The sequence below is a fragment of the Schistocerca nitens genome, chromosome 10, assembly GCF_023898315.1.
Source record: "Schistocerca nitens isolate TAMUIC-IGC-003100 chromosome 10, iqSchNite1.1, whole genome shotgun sequence".
Classification (NCBI taxonomy): Eukaryota; Metazoa; Arthropoda; class Insecta; order Orthoptera; family Acrididae; genus Schistocerca; species Schistocerca nitens.
In genome coordinates, this window is record NC_064623.1 from 169,862,970 (window position 1) to 169,880,338 (window position 17,369).

Genomic DNA, 17,369 nt, shown 5'->3' on the forward strand with positions numbered 1-17,369 from the left:
AGAAAACGACTTTGAAGACCCGTAAGTCCAAGACACCTGCGGTGGCACCTACTCCACCGCTACCTAAAAGCTCTGCGTCTGAGGATGCGGTGGAGATCCTTGCGTCCGCTGAGGACCTCGATCTCACCAATCCCTCAGACGCAATGGATAGCACTTGCACGGGTGCTCCATCGGAGGCAGCAGGTGACCCAGCGGCGTAATCTGCCTTCCCAGTCCCGTCACGCCTTTCTCCGCAATGGACAATACCATCCTCCAGTGGAACTGCAGCGGTTTCTTCTACCATCTAGCTGAGCTCCGCCAACTTATCAGCCTTCACCCTTGCTTCTGCATTGCTCTTCAGGAAACTTGGTTTCCAGCAATGCGAACCCCCGCCCTCCGTGGCTATCGGGGTTATTATAATAACCGGGCAGCATATGAAAGGGTGTCTGGTGGCGTCTGCCTCTATGTCCTTCACACTCTGCACAGCGAGTCTATCCCTCTCCAAACACCTTTAGAGGCTGTCGCTGTTCGGGTGTGGACACCACAGGCTGTTACCGTCTGCAGTCTTTACCTTCCACCGGATGGTGATGTCTCGCAGCATGTCCTGGCTGCGCTGATAGCCCAATTGCCGCCACTTTTCTTGCTATTGGGCGACTTCAACGCCCATAACCCTCTGTGGGGTGGGTCAGTGGTAACAGGTCGAGGCGCCACCGTTGAGCATTTATTGTCGCAGCTCGATCTCTCGATTTTAAATGATGGTGCCTTCACACACTTCAGTGTGGTGCATGGCACATACTCCGCCATTAACCTTTCAATCTGTAGCCCTAGCCTCTTACCGTCTGTCCAATGGAGTGTGCATGACGACCTGTGTGGTAGTAACCACTTTCCGATCTTTCTGTCACTACCACGGCGTCACTCTTTTGGGCGCCCTAGCAGATGGGCTATGAGTAAGGCTGACTGGGACTTGTTCTCCTCCACTGCCGCTATTGAGCCTCTCTCTAATGATGACATTGATGCGGTGGTTCAATCGGTCACCACCGGCATCGTTACTGCCGCCGAATCTGCCATTCCCCGTTCCTCTGGGTCCCCTCGGCAGCGGACTGTGCCTTGGTGGTCGCCTGAGATTGCTGTAGCGATTAAAGATCGCCGGCGGGCACTACAGCGTCACAAGCGACATCCCTGCATTGAACACCTCATCACCTTCAAACGGCTGCGTGCGCGGGCTCGCCGCCTTATCCGCCAAAGCAAGCAGGAGTGCTGGGAGCGGTATGTGTCCACCATTGGCCTCCATGTCTCTCCATCGCAGGTCTGGGCCAAGATCCGACGCCTCTATGGCTATCGGACCCCTGTCAGCGTCCCTGCGCTCTCACTGAATGGAGCAGTTTGTACAGACTACGGCAAAATTGCCAACAGCTTGGCAGAGCATTTTGCTCTTACTTCCGCTTCTTCCAATTACCCACTGGCCTTCCGCTCCATTAAAGAGTGGATGGAACGTCGGAGCCTTTCGTTTCGCACCCACCACCCAGAATATTACAATGCTCCATTCAGTGAGTGGGAATTTCGCAGTGCCCTAGCCGCTTGCCCTTATACCGCTCCTGGGCCAGATGGCATCCACTGTCAGATGCTGAAACACCTTTCAGTGGACTGCCAGCGGTGCCTCCTCGATCTTTACAACCGTCTTTGGGTCGAGGGGGAGTTTCCGTCGCAATGGCGGGAAAGCATTGTCATCCCCGTTTTGAAACCTGGAAAAAACCCTCTGCAGGTGGACAGCTACCGTCCCATTAGCCTCACCAACGTTCTTTGCAAGTTGCTTGAACGGATGGTGAGCCTGCGCTTGAATTGGGTACTGGAGTCTTGGGGCCTTCTGGCCCCGTCTCAGGGTGGGTTCCATAAAGGCCGCTCCGCCACCGACAATCTGGTGAGCCTGGAGTCGGCCATCCGTACTGCCTTTGCCCGCCGTCAGCACCTGGTCGCTGTCTTTTTCGACATGCGGAAGGCGTACGATACGACATGGCGTCATCACATCCTTTCTACGCTTCATGGATGGGGTCTTCGGGGTCCTCCGCCGATTTTTATCCGCAATTTTCTGTCGTATCGTACCTTCCGCGTGCAAGTTGCGGCCTCGTATAGTTCCTCCCACGTCCAGGAGAATGGTGTGCCACAGGGTTCTGTTTTAAGTGTCTGCCTGTTTTTAATAGCCATTAACGGGCTCGCTGTGGCCGTGGGAAATTCTCTCTCCGCTTCCCTGTATGCTGACGACTTCTGCCTTTACTACAGCTCTACTGGCATTGCAGCTGTTGAACGTCAGCTACAGGGCGCTATCCGCAAGGCGCAGTCTTGGGCTGTAGCTCATGGGTTCCAGTTTTCGGCAGCCAAGTCCTGCGTTATGCATTTCTGCCGGCGACGTACTGTCCACCCGGAGCCGCAGCTTTCTCTTAACAGCAAACTTCTTTCAGTGGTGGAATCACACAGGTTTTTGGGGGTGGTTTTCGATGCCCGGTTGACTTGGCTGCCTCATATCCGGCAGCTCAAACAGGCGTGTTGGAGGTATCTCAATGCTCTGCGATGTTTGAGCCACACCCGCTGGGGCGCCAACCGATCTACCCTGTTCCGGCTCTACCAGGCGTTAATCCAGTCTCGTCTGGATTATGGGAGCCTGGCTTATGGCTCAGCTTCCCCATCTGCATTGCGGGTGCTGGATCCAATCCTCCATAGCGGGATACGCCTTGCCACTGGTGCTTTCCGCACCAGCCCTGTGGACAGCATACTAGTGGAGGCAGGTGTCCCTCCACTGCGGTTACGATGCCAACAATTACTGGCTGCTTATGCTGCCCATGTTTTTAGCTTGCCTGGGCATCCAAATTACCGTGCCCTGTTCCCGCAGTCAGTTGTCCATCTGCCAGACCGTCGGCCCCGGTCGGGTTGTCCGATCGCCGTACGCGTCAAGGAGCTTCTCTCCGGGCTTGGGTTTTTGTCTGTTCCACCTCCTTTCCGGGCACCTCTGCGTACACCCCCGTGGTGTGTTCCTCGCCCTTGCCTTCGGTTCGACTTGGCACAGGGCTCGAAGGACTCAGTCCCTCCAGAGGCCTTCCGCCGCCGCTTTTATTCCATCCTAGCCACGTATCAGGGCTCTGGAATTGTTTACACTGACGATTCGATGGTTGCTGGTCGTGTCGGGTGTGCGCTAACTCTAGGGGACCATTCCGAACAACGTTCCTTGCCGGATGGCTGCAGCGTTTACACTGCTGAGCTGGTCGCCATCTTTCGTGCCCTAGAGTATATCCGCTCCTGCTCAGGTGAGTCCTTCGTTATCTGTAGCGATTCCCTGAGCGGTTTACGAGCTCTCGACCAGTGTTTTCCTCGTTCTCGTCTGGTGATGGCTATCCATGAGTCCCTGCATACTCTTGCGCGTTGCGGCCGCTCTGTGGTCTTTGTGTGGACCCCCGGTCACGTTGGTATCCCGGGCAATGAACGTGTTGACCGCCTGGCCAAACAGGCCACCAGTGAACCCACCCTGGACATTGGCCTCCCGGAGACTGATTTGCGGGCAGTCTTCCGCCGCGAAGTTCTCTCGCTTTGGGACACTGAATGGCGCAATCTGCCCACGCCAAACAAACTCCGTTCTCTCAAGGCGACGACGCATGTGTGGCAGTCATCCATGCGAGCCACTCGCAGAGATTCAATTGTTCTTTGTCGGCTCCGCATTGGCCACACCCGACTGTCTCACAGTTATTTATTGCGTCGTGAGGACCCGCCTCTCTGTCGCTGTGGGGCGGTTTTGACGGTGGTGCACATTTTATTAACTTGTCCGCTTTTAACTGTGCTTAGGCAGACATTTGCGCTGCCTGATACGCTCCCTGCCCTTTTACTAGATGACTCTGCTATGGTAGACTTAGTTTTGCATTTTATTCGGGCAGGGGGTTTTTATAGTTTAATCTGAGTGTTTGTTTTTTAGTTGATTCTGGCTTTTAGCCTCTGATTTTAAACTGAGTTTTTAATGTGTTCTTGGTGGTTGGCTTTTCCTCTTTTTTTCTCTATGGTCGGCCAACCACCGTCACACTCTGTGTGTTTTAATTTTTGTCTGATCTCTGTCGGAGTCTTTCTCGTCGTGTGTCGTCTGACGTCTTTCCTGCTGTTCGTTTTTTATTCTCTTTGGGCGGTTTTAATTTTTTGGAAAAAGGGACCGATGACCATCGCAGTCTGGTCCCTTTAATCCCACAAACTAACTAACTAACCACATTGTTTCTTAGATCTGGTTTTCGATGCCCGATTGACTTGGCTTCCTCATCTTTGTCGGCTTAAGCGGAAGTGCTGGCAGCACCTCAGTGCCCTTCGCTGCCTGAGCAACACCAACTGGGGTGCAGATAGCTCTACTATGCTGCAGCTCTACAAAGTCATTGTTCAATCCCACCTGGACTATGGGAGTGTGGTTTATGGTTCAGCGGCACCCTCGGCGTTGCGTGTAAACCCAGTGCACCACTGTGGCGTTCGCCTAGGGGCGGGAGCTTTTAGAATGAGTCCGGTGACCAGTGTCCTGGTGGAGGCCGGAGTCCCTCCATTAGAGCTATTACAGATCCGACGTGCACAACTGCTCGCCAGTTATGTTGCACACATTCGTAGTTCTCCTGGGCATCCTAATTACTGTTTCCTTTTTCCACCTGCGGCAGTTCATCTCCCGCATAAGCGGCCCAGGTCAGCGCTAACAATTTTGATTCGCGTACGATTCCTACTGTCTCAATTGGAGTCCTTTCCATTACCACCTCCCATCCAGGTCCGTCCACATACACCTCCATGGTATACACCTAGGCCGCAGATTCGTTTGGACCTTTCGCATGACCCTAAGGACTCACTTACTCCTGCTGTTCTCCGCTGTCACTTCTCTCGATTCTTGACGTCTTCCGGGGCTCTGAAGTGGTTTACACTGAGAGCTTGATGGCTGATGGTCATGTGGGCTTCGCCTAGGTCCACAGAGGTCTTGTTGAACAGCATTCCTTGCCTGATGGCAGCAGTGTATTAACAGGCATCTCTGAATCTGACCTGCGTTCTGATTTGCGCCGTAAGGTTTTTCGGCTTTGGGAGATGGAATGGCATAACAGTACTCACAGCAAACTGTGTGTCATTAAAGAGGCTACGAATGTGTGGAAGACTTCCATGTGGGCCTCTCGCAGGGAATCAGTTTTCCTCTGCCGGCTCCACATTGGCCACATTTTGGTGACCCACGGTTACCTCCTGCGCTGTGAAGACCCGCCTGAATGTCAATGCGGCGCCCGGTTGACAGTGGCCCATATTCTGGTGCACTGTCCTACTTTGACTGCCCAGCGACAAAATCTTGGGTTACTGGACTTGTTGCTTCTAATATTATCTGACAACGCCTCATCGGCTGATTTATTTTTATGTTTTGTTCGTGAGGGTGGGTTTTATCATTTGATCAAAGTTTTAGCGCATGTCCTTTGTCCCGCTGTGTCCTCCACCCTAGTGCTTCTAAGTTGGAGGTTTTAATGTGTTGCAGAGTGGCTGGCTTCTCCTTTTTTATTCTCATGGTCAGCCAGCCATGGTAATCTCCTTGTTGTTTTAATCTCTTCGTCCCGTTTCTTGCATTTGTGTTGTTTTCTTGTCCTCTTTTGTCCATTTACGTGTTTGTTGCCCTTCATCGTTGTTGTGGTTTTTCCTTTCATTCTGTTTTGGGTTGTAAGTCTTGTTTATTTTATTCTCACACTTGTGACATTGTTTTATTCGGAACAAGGGACTGATGACCTCATAGTTTGGTCCCTTTCTCCCTCTTTTAATCCATCCAACCAACCAATCTGTCACATGCATTCGTTTCAGCAGATGGACAGTACCTGATTTGCCTGCAGAAAGGAGTGATCATCTTGGAAGATGTCCACTGAACATTCATGCTTCATCGTCATGGCATCTCAGCAGATTGCGTATTTTTCCATCTTGAACAAACATTAGAGAAAAGGTTGGCCACAAATGCTCCCAGATTTGAGGCGTTCACACTACTACTATTGGGCTGCTTTAGGAGTCTTGTTTAAAGAACTAGAATCTGAGGAAGATCTTGCTTTACAGCTTATGGGCTTGGGACTGCACTCCAGGTACTTATGACCAAGTGTATCAGAACATACTGCATTGATACAATATGGTAAAAATTATAACAAGCTCTTTGTGCAGTTGACTGCATAAAAAACATGGATCTTAATGTAAGAGTTAAAAGGTAAGCTTTTATTTTCCTTTTTCCCAGCAATGTCAGAATGGAAAGTTTCTGACATGCATTCCTGTTTAAAGCTTTTAATTTAGTCCCCCATTTAAACCCAATGGAACTGTGTTGAATGAATTCAAAAAGCTTTTTATGTGAGATTTGTAACGAAAGCATTTATGTATGTTTTTTTAGTATCTTCTGTCATGTGGATGGTTAATATTTAACTTGTTAGCCACTGGAGGTGAGGAATACCTGATGACTCCATCTAACATAGGATTGTGGTTCTTCTTACAGCTCCCTTCCCCACGCGTGTCAACGTGTGGTTGCAGCGACCGGGAGTGGATTTGTTTCCAAAACAGCCAGTATCAGATAGTGAGCTGCAGAAGGCTGACGAATTGGCCAGTGCGACTGAAGAGAAGATGATTAAGATGGCTGTAGAGGCGAGCTTGAAAACAGCAGAAGAGGAAGGGACTATATTGCTGCCCCAACCGTTAGTAGTTTTTTCTTTCTGGTATTGTGTTGTTTCTTCTGTTCGCGTTATGGTCTCACAGAGGAGACAATGACACACAAGGCAATCCAAAATTAATATCATCTTGGTCTTCTACAGCTTCCAGCCGCTGGCTGGTTAGAATGTAAGTCCCTCCGATTTTTCCTGTCCTCCCTCTTTTTGTTTCTCTCCATGCTGTCTCACTCTTCTCCTTGCTTAGTCAGACAGTGCTTCCCTCAACCAATTCATCTTCCTCTTGGTATTTTTCATCTTATTGTCATTTAATGAGCCTGTCTTGACATCCTGCCTCCTCCCATTCTATTAACATGTCCACACCAAGTTGATGTGCGCGCGCACACACACACACACACACACACACACACACTCACACACACACTCACTCTCTCTCTCTCTCTCTCTCTCTGTCCCCTGTGGAAAATTACTGTCATTATTACATTAATATGTGTAAGTATAATTTCTTTTTATTTGTAAATCTGTTCCAAGTAATTTTAACCATTCTGTTAACTTCATTTGTTGTAGGTTTTTTTCTTCCTTTTATTTGGAATCTTTGTCCACGTGAATTTAGTAATTTTTACAGATTTCTTCCACATTATTATTATTATTATTATTATTATTATTAGGGTGGTGGTGGTATTACTATTACTTCTATTACTTTTTTCTGATTACTCACAAACAAGGGAAAAAGACCGGTGGGTGCGTTGGCAGAGAATGGTGCACAATGTGGCTGAGGGGATGTGAATTAGGAGGAGGTGATGGGACAGGTGAAGCAGAAACTGTGGGATGGACGGTGTGGAGACAGTAGGTTTCCATAGGTTGAAGTCAGGATGATTTTGGGAGCAGAGACTCTGTTGGCTCCCATCTGCGTAGTTCAGAAAATCTGATTGTGGAGGGGAGGATGCAGATGGCCTGTGTTGTGAAGCAACCGTTGAAATCAAGCATGTTACATTCGGCTGCATGTTGTGCCACAGGGTGTCGCTCCCTCCCCAGCAGCCTACCGTATTTACTCGAATGTAAGCCGCACTTTTTTTCTGGTTTTTGTAATCCAAAAAACCGCCTGCGGCTTAGAATCGAGTGCAAAGCAAGCGGGAGTTCTGAAAAATGTTGGTGGGTGCCGCCACAACTAACTTCTGCCGTCGAATATATGTAGCGCCACACAGGCATGCTTTGTAGGCACAAAGATAGATCACAGTCTAACATAACAGTCGCGACACTTCGCCTAGATTTTGTTGCCTTCAGCGCCAGCAGCGCCCCAAGCGGCCGGTAGGTTGAACTGTGAGTTCGGCGCGATCGTGAAATCGAATAGTGACTGTTTATTTTGATTTACACAATGGTTTCTACCATCGGGAGCGTTTGTAGCGCAATAAATTGCAGCAGCAATAGGAAGAAGACACCACAGCTGTCTTTTTCAGGTTTCCTAAGGATCCTGAGAGGTATATACCATCATGTTACTAAAGTGTATCGTCAGGATTCACTTGCAAACTGTATGTGTATAAATGATGAATGTTTCGTTTTAGGAGCAAAAAATGGCTAGTTAATAGCAGACGAGAAGACCTTATGAAGAAAGACCCGGTTTACCTGTATAATAATATTAGGTTTTGTTCGCTACATTTCGAACAAAACCAGTTCATGAACGCAGACAATAACAAACCCGTGTGGAATGCAGTACTCACACTATTTGACATTCCAAATAAGGCACCTCAACTGACGATGAAGAGGAAACTGCCACAAAGGTTCGACAGTCAATCTAAAGCTGTAAAACAGTCCTATGACACAGAAGCAGCCAGTTCAACTCTCCATGTATTAGTGCCAGATTCGTGAGAATCATCAACACAGACCTGCTTTGACGATGAAGTGGTTAGATTAAGTGCAGCTGTTCGTGTCTTACAAAAGCGTGTGTAGTGTCAAAATGTGCAGATCGCTAGACTTCGAGCGAAAATATTATGGGACAAAGAAAGTGCCTACAGACAGACTGTTTGAAAATTATTCAAATATTTGGTTTTGCGTGAAATGTAATATAATCAGCTCATTATAATGTTTTCAGCATATTTCTCCCACTATTTGTTAGTTGCTTGTCCCACTTAGAATAATATAAAGATGAAGGTCGTACTTGTGGCAACAGGCGACAATAGTAGGCCTACAGAACGATAAACGAGCTGTCCATCGCTTTTGCATGTAGAGGTACATGTCTGTGCTTCTTACATGTGATTCTGTGTGTTTATATTCTTTTGATATCGACGTGGTAAGCTGCAATTCTGTCCAATGTCACAAGTGTTTCTTCACGAATGTGTTGTAGCTTGCCACTATATTCATGGTTTTTGTCCATACTTGCGCTTATTTTAGAATCATTTTTTAGAAACATATATGCCTTCTGATACTACACAAACTCTTGGAGGCAAGAAACTAACTCGAATAATTCGGAAATAATGTAGGAAATGGATGCAAACAAACATTATGCTTACGACGCATCTGACGTTCACCTTACCTGCCGCTTGGAGCGCTAGTGTCGCTCCACCTGTCAAACGGCAACAACTTTTACAGCAGTGAGTGTCGCGACTGTTATATTAGACTGTGGATAGATACTGGCACCAAAACCTCTGCGTCAGTAAATAAATTTTAAAAAAAAGTGGAAGACGAGCCTTTTTCCTCCGCCCAGAGTTTCGACCACTGCATTTTGGTACATTATCCAACGAAGTAAATACAAATTCTGTATTGTTGTTCTTCAAATGTAGCAGCATTTCAATGTACTACGAAAATCCGACTGGCAAGACTGTTTGGGATGTTTGTCAATATGGCCAACTCTACGTTCTGAATTTTTTCCTACCTGTGAGAAGAGATGGTTGCTAATAGGAGCTTTTATGAATTGTGAATCACATGTAGTATTCTCTTCGCCATAAGATCGAATATAAACATTTTGCCATGTATTGTTTCGTGTTTGCTACTATCTCATTTAAATCCTGTCTGCCTAATAAACTACGAAATTAGAGACAACAGCAAACGCGGAAGAATATACATATCATGTCATGTTTATATTCGTATTATTCTTATGCCTGATAGTGATACAGTCAGAAATGAAGCACGGCAACTGACTAGATTTTTAAATCTAAGATGACTCTAATATCTGTGCAGAATGTAATGAACTAAAGAGGCGCCTGCAAAGATTTTGGAACGGAGAAAAATTTTCGCTAAAATTTCGTTCAGAACATCATCTATCATACGCAGTCTGTTATTTGGTTCTTGTTGATCATTATCGAAGAAAGCAGTAGTGTAAGTAACAACAAATGTTTCGCTAATGAGACGACTCCTCTCTATTTTTTATTTGTAAGCGGCGGTAGCGCGCACAAAAGCAAGCCACGCCGCGAGCGGCGACAGGCCGTAAACACGCACTATCAGAAAGCGTCAAACAATGCATGACACAGTGCAGTAATGCATTTTCAGCTTGGAGTGACGTAAACACCTATAACAAAGAGAACGGCACTTATCAGATCAAAGAAAAATAAGCAATCAATTCAAACCAGACGAAGCACGTGAAATAGGAAGGATATCCGTATAAATACGGACGGAGCGCGTGACGCGTAGCAATGGCTACCTGGTAAACCGTAACTGCTAAGCTTACGACTCGAACCAAACTACTGCAGCTGTATCGTCATTCATTCGACCTAAATTGTGTCTCATATTACAACTAGACGAACTTTGTTTCGATTTGGAGGTGCGACCTAAAACTTTTCTCACCCCTTCAATTTCGAGTCTCAAATTTCAGGTGCGGCTTAGATTCGGGAAAATTTTTTTTCCTCGATTTCGAGTCTCATTTTTCAGGTGCGGCTTAGATTCGAGTGCGGCTTAGATTCGAGTAAATACGGTACTGACGACCTGGTCTTGCAACAATTTAGCCCAGCATGCCCCGCCATGCAGTGTCCACCCCACCCCCCATCCTCCGCCCCACCCGTACCCTGCTATCCCTCCCTTTCCCCATTCCACTCCAGATTTTAATTCTGTTCGACGTGTTTGCATATTAATGAGTCATCTTTTCGCGAGTAGCGATCTACCCCCTTGCATAATATTGTTGATGTCCAACCTGGACTTTTCATTGTGTAATTAACTAGAATATGTTTTTGTGTCCATAGTAACATTCGGTGACTATACTTACTGCTATTGGAACAAGGGTACAGGATATTACAATGTAATTAAACTGAATAATTTTGAGATCTTATTTTAAAATTGTAAACAGACTGCCGGAGTAGTGTGTCTGCCCACTTTGCGTTACACTTGGTGAGGCGAGAGCCACTTTAGTTTGATAACTCATTTTAAGTTGGTTCAGACAGCCAGCCTGAGTGCAGATTTCCCACACTTGTTGATGTGAATGTTGAGCTGGTTAATCATTATCATTTCAGATACACACCCACTTCACGAAAAATATATCACCGTAGTAGCCCTAATGCGTAGACAGTTTTAACATATGTAAGACCACCTTAGGTTGCTTTGTTCAGACTTTTTGTGTCAACAACTCCAGCTGATGAAACATACTTGCAAATTATTAGGTATACTGAGCTGAGTGCGTCAGAATAAGGGTGCTGCGCCACTGCCCCTCCTCCCTCCCCAGCAAACTCTGTGCTGTGTCGATCCATTGCAGCCATCTCCAGGCCAATGAGTTTTTCCCTTAGGTACTATTATATTCATCAGTATAAATCCCCCAGGACCATAGTTCACTAAGCGGATGGGCAAGGGAACATCTCTACAGTTGTTTGGTGCTCTGTCGTGATGAGCGCAGGATTTGTGTGGCGCCTCCAGACTGCCGGAGAGAAGTCTGTAGACGGCCCAGGCACAAAGTCATACCTTGGGCATCCAGTCCCACATATTCAGGCAGGGAGGTGGGCCACTTCTATGTGTAGCATTGCAACAGGATCAGTCAGTCGATTGTGCATCTATGCGGTCAGCACTTCAGTGATGAGTTTGTATTTAGAGATAACGAAAGATCCCATCATGTTCACATTGCGAACACTTTGCTGTAGGGGGTGCAGGAGTCAACCGAATGGAATGGCCTTCAGTATCTGCTGAAATGAAACCAGTTGAACATTCTCAGGACCTATTGAAACTTCCAGTGCTATGCCGCAGCAAACCTTACACTTGGTCATCAGAGAATGGATCAGGCTTGAGCAGCAATATCTTGACCACCTTGTGGACAGTGTGCCAAGGAGGATCAAAGCATGTTAAAAGTGCACTAGCATGAGCAACCTCAAGCAGGAAAGCCTGGTTCTAGGTGAGAAAATTTGGAGATGCCAACCCCCAGCCATTGTGAAGAAGGCTGTTGCTCACAAGCAAGTAGCAAACAACATTGAGTCCACTTCTAGAACCCGTAAGATTTGATCACATTCAGTTAATTTCAAAAACAAATTGAAGGCTCTCAAACTAGCTTGTAAATGTGAGTCAGATTACTCTACGGCAGCTCTCAAAGAAATGAAAGCAGGTATGGTACCTGGTATTAATGGCATCCATTCAGAATTCCTAATCCACTGTGGGAAGTATGAAATAAGTCTGGTAGTGTCTTTACTGATATTCTCCAAACTGGTGACAAACCCTATGACTTGAAAAGAGCAAAGATCGTAGCCTTCTTAAAACCAGGAAAACCAAATGGCAGGCTAAAGCTACTGACCCATTGCTTTATTTAGCACAGTGTATAAACTTTTGGAAAGAATACTGTATAACAGAATCAGCCACAAAATTTCTGCTGAACTGGCAGAACTCCACCCAAACCACAGCTGCACCGACCAGGTCTTCTCACAGACAACTTTTATTGAAGCAGGATTTCAAAACAAAAATGACGTCTACCATATTAATGGACTTAACCGTGGTTTGTGACACTGTGTGGAGGCAATCAGTAATGTTAAAACTTGTAGTCATACCATGTCTTAAAACTGGAAACCTCATCAGAGCTGTGTTAAGCAGCAGAATCCAAAGTTCTGATATGGAATAAGTTGAGCCCTCCAATGATGCCTAATAGTGGCCTTTTTCAGTGATCAGTGCTAGTGCCTCTTCTGTATACAGCAGACATGCCATAGACAACCTTTAGGAATTTGGGTACGCTGATGATAAGGCTCTTGGTGCAAACCACAAAGACCTGGGTATTACTGAGTCTGTCTTGACCAAATACCTACAAATTGGTGGCAAATACTCCCATGCCTGAAGGTTACAGCAAAGTGCTGCTAAAATAAAAGACACCTGTTCCGCCTTAACAACAAGTTCCCCGCCGGATGGTGTGGCTGAGCGGTTGTAGCCACTTCAGTCTGGAATCGCGTGACCGCTTTGTTTACTGGTTCGAATCCTGCCTCGGGCATGGATGTGTGTGATGTCCTTAGGTTAGTTAGGTTTAAGTAGTACTAAGTTCTAGGGGACTGATGTCCTCTGCTGTTAAGTCCCATAGTGCTCAGAGCCATTTGAACAAGTTCCCCAACAAAGAAATAAAAGTATATTTTGGAGCGAAACATCTGAGTCTTCAGGTTTTGAAGAATGTTGAAGTTTCACATCTAGTCAAACAGAAATAACTTACTGAGAACTGAATCGTGTGCCATTTGGATTTTTCTGCAGTGCTCTGGCCATCTAAATGCGTTCTGAGTTGTTGACATCTCACAGCTGTGGACAAGTTATTTCAATAGCTAGGAGAATGAAAATGTTTGAGACTATTCATCATACAACCTATTTGCCTCATGTGCACTATCATTTGCAAAATATCTTGTTTTGATATCTTAAGCTGTTCAAAAGAAATTCAGTTATTCATCGAGCAAAGATCAAATTTTTTCAACTAATAGTTTTCGAAAAATCGGATGATAAATAATTCATATCAGTCAGAATCCTCTCTTTCAGCACAGGCATCAGGATTTGGTGATCTGTACAGCAATAAGAAAAGCCGTCTCGGCATGGAATGCAGAGAGCTTGTCTGTAGCAGTGAAAGGATGAAAGGTGGTTAATCCCAATATATTTGCACTGTATTATAGTTGATGACCAGTTCTGGTTTCACAATTCACAGTATATACAGGTAAATAGTAGTGCATTTCTTTCTTTGTAATCCCGTAAGGAAGGAGAATCCTCAGACTGCTAAGCAACATCAAAGATTTGGTTAAAGTTCACAGTGGCAGAATATATGATGTCAGAAATAAAATTGGATTAGTGCACATAAAAGGGTTTGCAATATTGTTATCAGCCTACATAACACTGTCCAGCACACACAGTTTCTAGATCATTACCACAGGCAGGCTGTTTATCCGTTGGCTCATCTGAGAGTCTTTAGACACCGTTCCGTATCCTTGGTCTTACTTATCACATGTATGACATTGAGATGCAGTACTTCACTTTGGCTGACACAGAAATGTGAATATAATGATTGCACTATGCAGCGAAATGACACATTAATGTTAATGGAGCAATGTGGATGGTCATATAAATGTTCCCTGAATAATTCCAGGCGCATGCTTTACTAACACCGAAATGTTACCCAATTGCAGACCATACACGATTTGACGTAGAGGTGTTAGTGGTATGTGTTAGCCATTCATTATTCATACTGACATGATGATGATGATGATGATGATGATGATGATGTGTTTGCCCCCTGGATGCAGACTGCCAATTCTGGGATAGGGGTTATAATATCCCTTCCCCAAGTTAATTGCAATAATGTACTAATTCTCTCTTGAATGAATATGTACTGTACAGGGTGACTGCAGAAAAAAAATATTATGAATGTTTGTGAAGTTAATTGCAGTACTTATCTAAGAATTTTTGTATCTCCAGCAAGAGAGATTCACTGGAGGAAGAATTCTTCTGAATCTCAGTGATGTCGATCCCAGGACTCCACAGCTGCAGCGATCGACTATTTTGTATGGTTCTGCACAGTCTTGGGGGAAAAAAAGGGGGGGGGGGAGAATGAAAATAGCAGCAGACCCTTAGTCGTCGTAGCGAGAATAAATCCACGTCGGGGCTATTGAATGTTACTTTTGAGAAAAGATGAAATGTCACTCGTCACTGGTTTTGATCCGTGTTGTTATAAATTCGATGCAGGCTCTTGAAATTATTTTTGGACAAGATGTAAATCTTGCTGGTAAAACTTAAACATGTACAGGGCGAGTCAGGAGGAAAGGTACGTTTTTTGACAGGTGATAGCATGAACAAAAAATTTGATGTGGAAATATGCCCTGTTCCAATGTACATTTCTATTTATTTTCTGTATTATTCATTGTCATTGTTTTAAACGTACCACAGTAGTATATAGGAAGTTGAGAAAAACATTTCGATACAGGACACTTGTCATCTATCAAGTAGGAAAACTATCTCAAACTGTCCTACAAAACGTACTTACGCTACAGCGCACATGACCCCTGCGAGGTTTCCTATATTCTCACAATCACTTCACGCAAACTGTTAGTCCTAGACAACAAAAAATAGGACATTTTTTGTTGCACATTTAATTTACTTTGTGTACTGATACGCGTTTTCATTGGAGTGTGCGGTTTTCGAGTTATTGGAGAAAAACATACAAAAGTGATATTAAACGTGTTCTATCTCGGAAACCATGTCCATATGAAGTTTTTTGTTCAGAATCCTTAATACTAGCGTGTCTCAAAGCATGTACCTTTCCTCCTGACTCGGCCTGTATAATGTCCAATGTGAAGTGTTGGGTTTTTAAAAGAATGAATTACCCTTTTCCTGTTTTGTTGTCTTTGACGATAATTACATTCGCCGTTTATTCATCAAGATGAGCTCATTCAAAATACAATGTTTTTTAATCCTTCCACCTTTTCTATATAGACACCAAACATTAAAGTCACAATTCTGATTGCAATGGTGGACCATCCCTTTCATACAACTGTCCCTCCAAGGTAGACAATGGAGGGGGGGTGGGGGGGGGGGAATGCATCTAAGTCGGCTAACAAAGCCGGAGATACAAGGTACAACAGTCTCTTTTTTAGCATCGCTGCTGCCACTCGCAGCCACTATATCTTTGAGTGTCAATATTACCGTTGTAATTTTTAACATACAAAACAATGTATAGCTTTCTTAGTCTGTCCAGATCGGACGTTAAAAGAAAAATGCAATACATTTCAAAACATGAGCGAAGTTGACGTTTGGCCACTACTAGCTTTTAACAAAGATAAAAAGCATTTCCACCTCGTTGACACTTTTACCACTTCTGCTCAAGCATCATAAGACAGAGAATACGAGGACATACCAAATTCTCTCGACGTGATACTACAGGGTGGCTATTTAAAGACAAGTGTACAGGCATGATACGAATTCAGAAATTACACAATGCTTTGAAATTAAGTTACATTCTACTACTTGGCAAAGACTCTAGAACTTTGCTGTTTGATTTATAAAAGATGGCTCAGGTTAGTAATTCACAGAAGTATCTGGAACAATATTGCTGTGCAGCTTCTGAAATCCCATACTTGAGAGTATGGCATTCATCTTGAATTGATTCCTTTTCATTTTAAATTATTTGAAATCTTAATTACTGACTGGATTAATTCATGAGAAGTGTTGTCTAATTTAGAAAAAATACAGCAGTAAAATTATATTGTCAAAGTTCATAATCTTGCTGTCTTTAGAGCAAAGTGATCGAAATTTGGAGGGGTCTGAACTTTTGATGTCAGTTTTCGCAAGTTTCACTCAGGTTTCCCATAAAAGCAATTGCATCGCTATACTAATGGATATAAACAACTGAGATAGAAATTTAAGAGCTTTTTGTGAATAAAAATTTGACACGTTTCTGTATATGTGACCTATTACTTGGGCAGCTGCATTAGATTTGGAATCACACAAAAAAAAAACTTCAGTTATTCTTCGGACCAGAAAATGTAACAGATGAATTATATTGCAACTTGCTGTGTTTCACTGCATAACAGAAGTCCTTGACATCAAGGTGTCACTCCTGACAGAACACTCAGCTTGGAAGAGCACTTGCTGTAAACTGCCACTAAGATGAACACAAGAAACATCTTGCAGAAATTTTGTGGAATGACATAGGGGTGCATCGGCTGTAACACTAAGAACTTCTAAATTCTTCATTTGTGTGACTGGATTGTGCATAGTTCCTTTAAAATTCCTGAGGGTATTTTCGTTCTGTTGTTACAACTACAAGAAAATGCATGGTTTTTTTTCACCCGGCACATTTGGCTTTATGAAGGTGAAGCATCTTCAGTGGTCCGTAATATTGTGTGTAAATATCTTTAATTACAGACCACTGATGATGTATATATGAGGTGTGATTGGAAAGTTTTAAGAATGAGCTTGTAATTGTAGAACAGTGGTACTTACATGCTACTGTGATGCATCTCCTTCAAAATAGTCCCGTTCTGACTTAACACACCGACTCCAACAGTGTTTCCACTTTGGAAACATCCCTGGAAATTTTTTTTCTGGACGTTCGTTAAGGACACTCTCTGTATTTGCCTGGATGTCTTCAATCAAGTCAAATCTCTCCCCTTTCAGTGAAAATTTCATTGTAGAAAACAGGTAGGAGTCCACAGTGGACAAATCAGGGGAATATGGCTGTTGTGGAAGCACAGGAATTTTGAATTTAGTCAAAAATTCAATGATGGAGAAGGCACAGTGAGCCAGAGCATTGTCGTGGTGTAGCACCCAACTCCTGTCTTTCCACAATGCAGGCATTTTCTTCCGCACCTTTTCGCGCAA

The 17,369-nt window shown here is 44.6% G+C and overlaps 1 protein-coding gene across 3 annotated transcripts in view; it reads left to right on the top strand.

Moving 5' to 3' along the window:
* Positions 1–17,369, top strand: part of LOC126210229 (uncharacterized) — a 167,965-nt gene that overhangs the window by 117,947 nt on the left and 32,649 nt on the right. For all 3 annotated transcript variants that reach the window (XM_049939415.1, XM_049939414.1, XM_049939416.1), the window contains one exon: positions 6,473–6,668. In XM_049939415.1, coding sequence (XP_049795372.1) covers positions 6,473–6,668 — 196 coding nt within the window. The remainder of the gene's footprint in view (positions 1–6,472; positions 6,669–17,369) is intronic.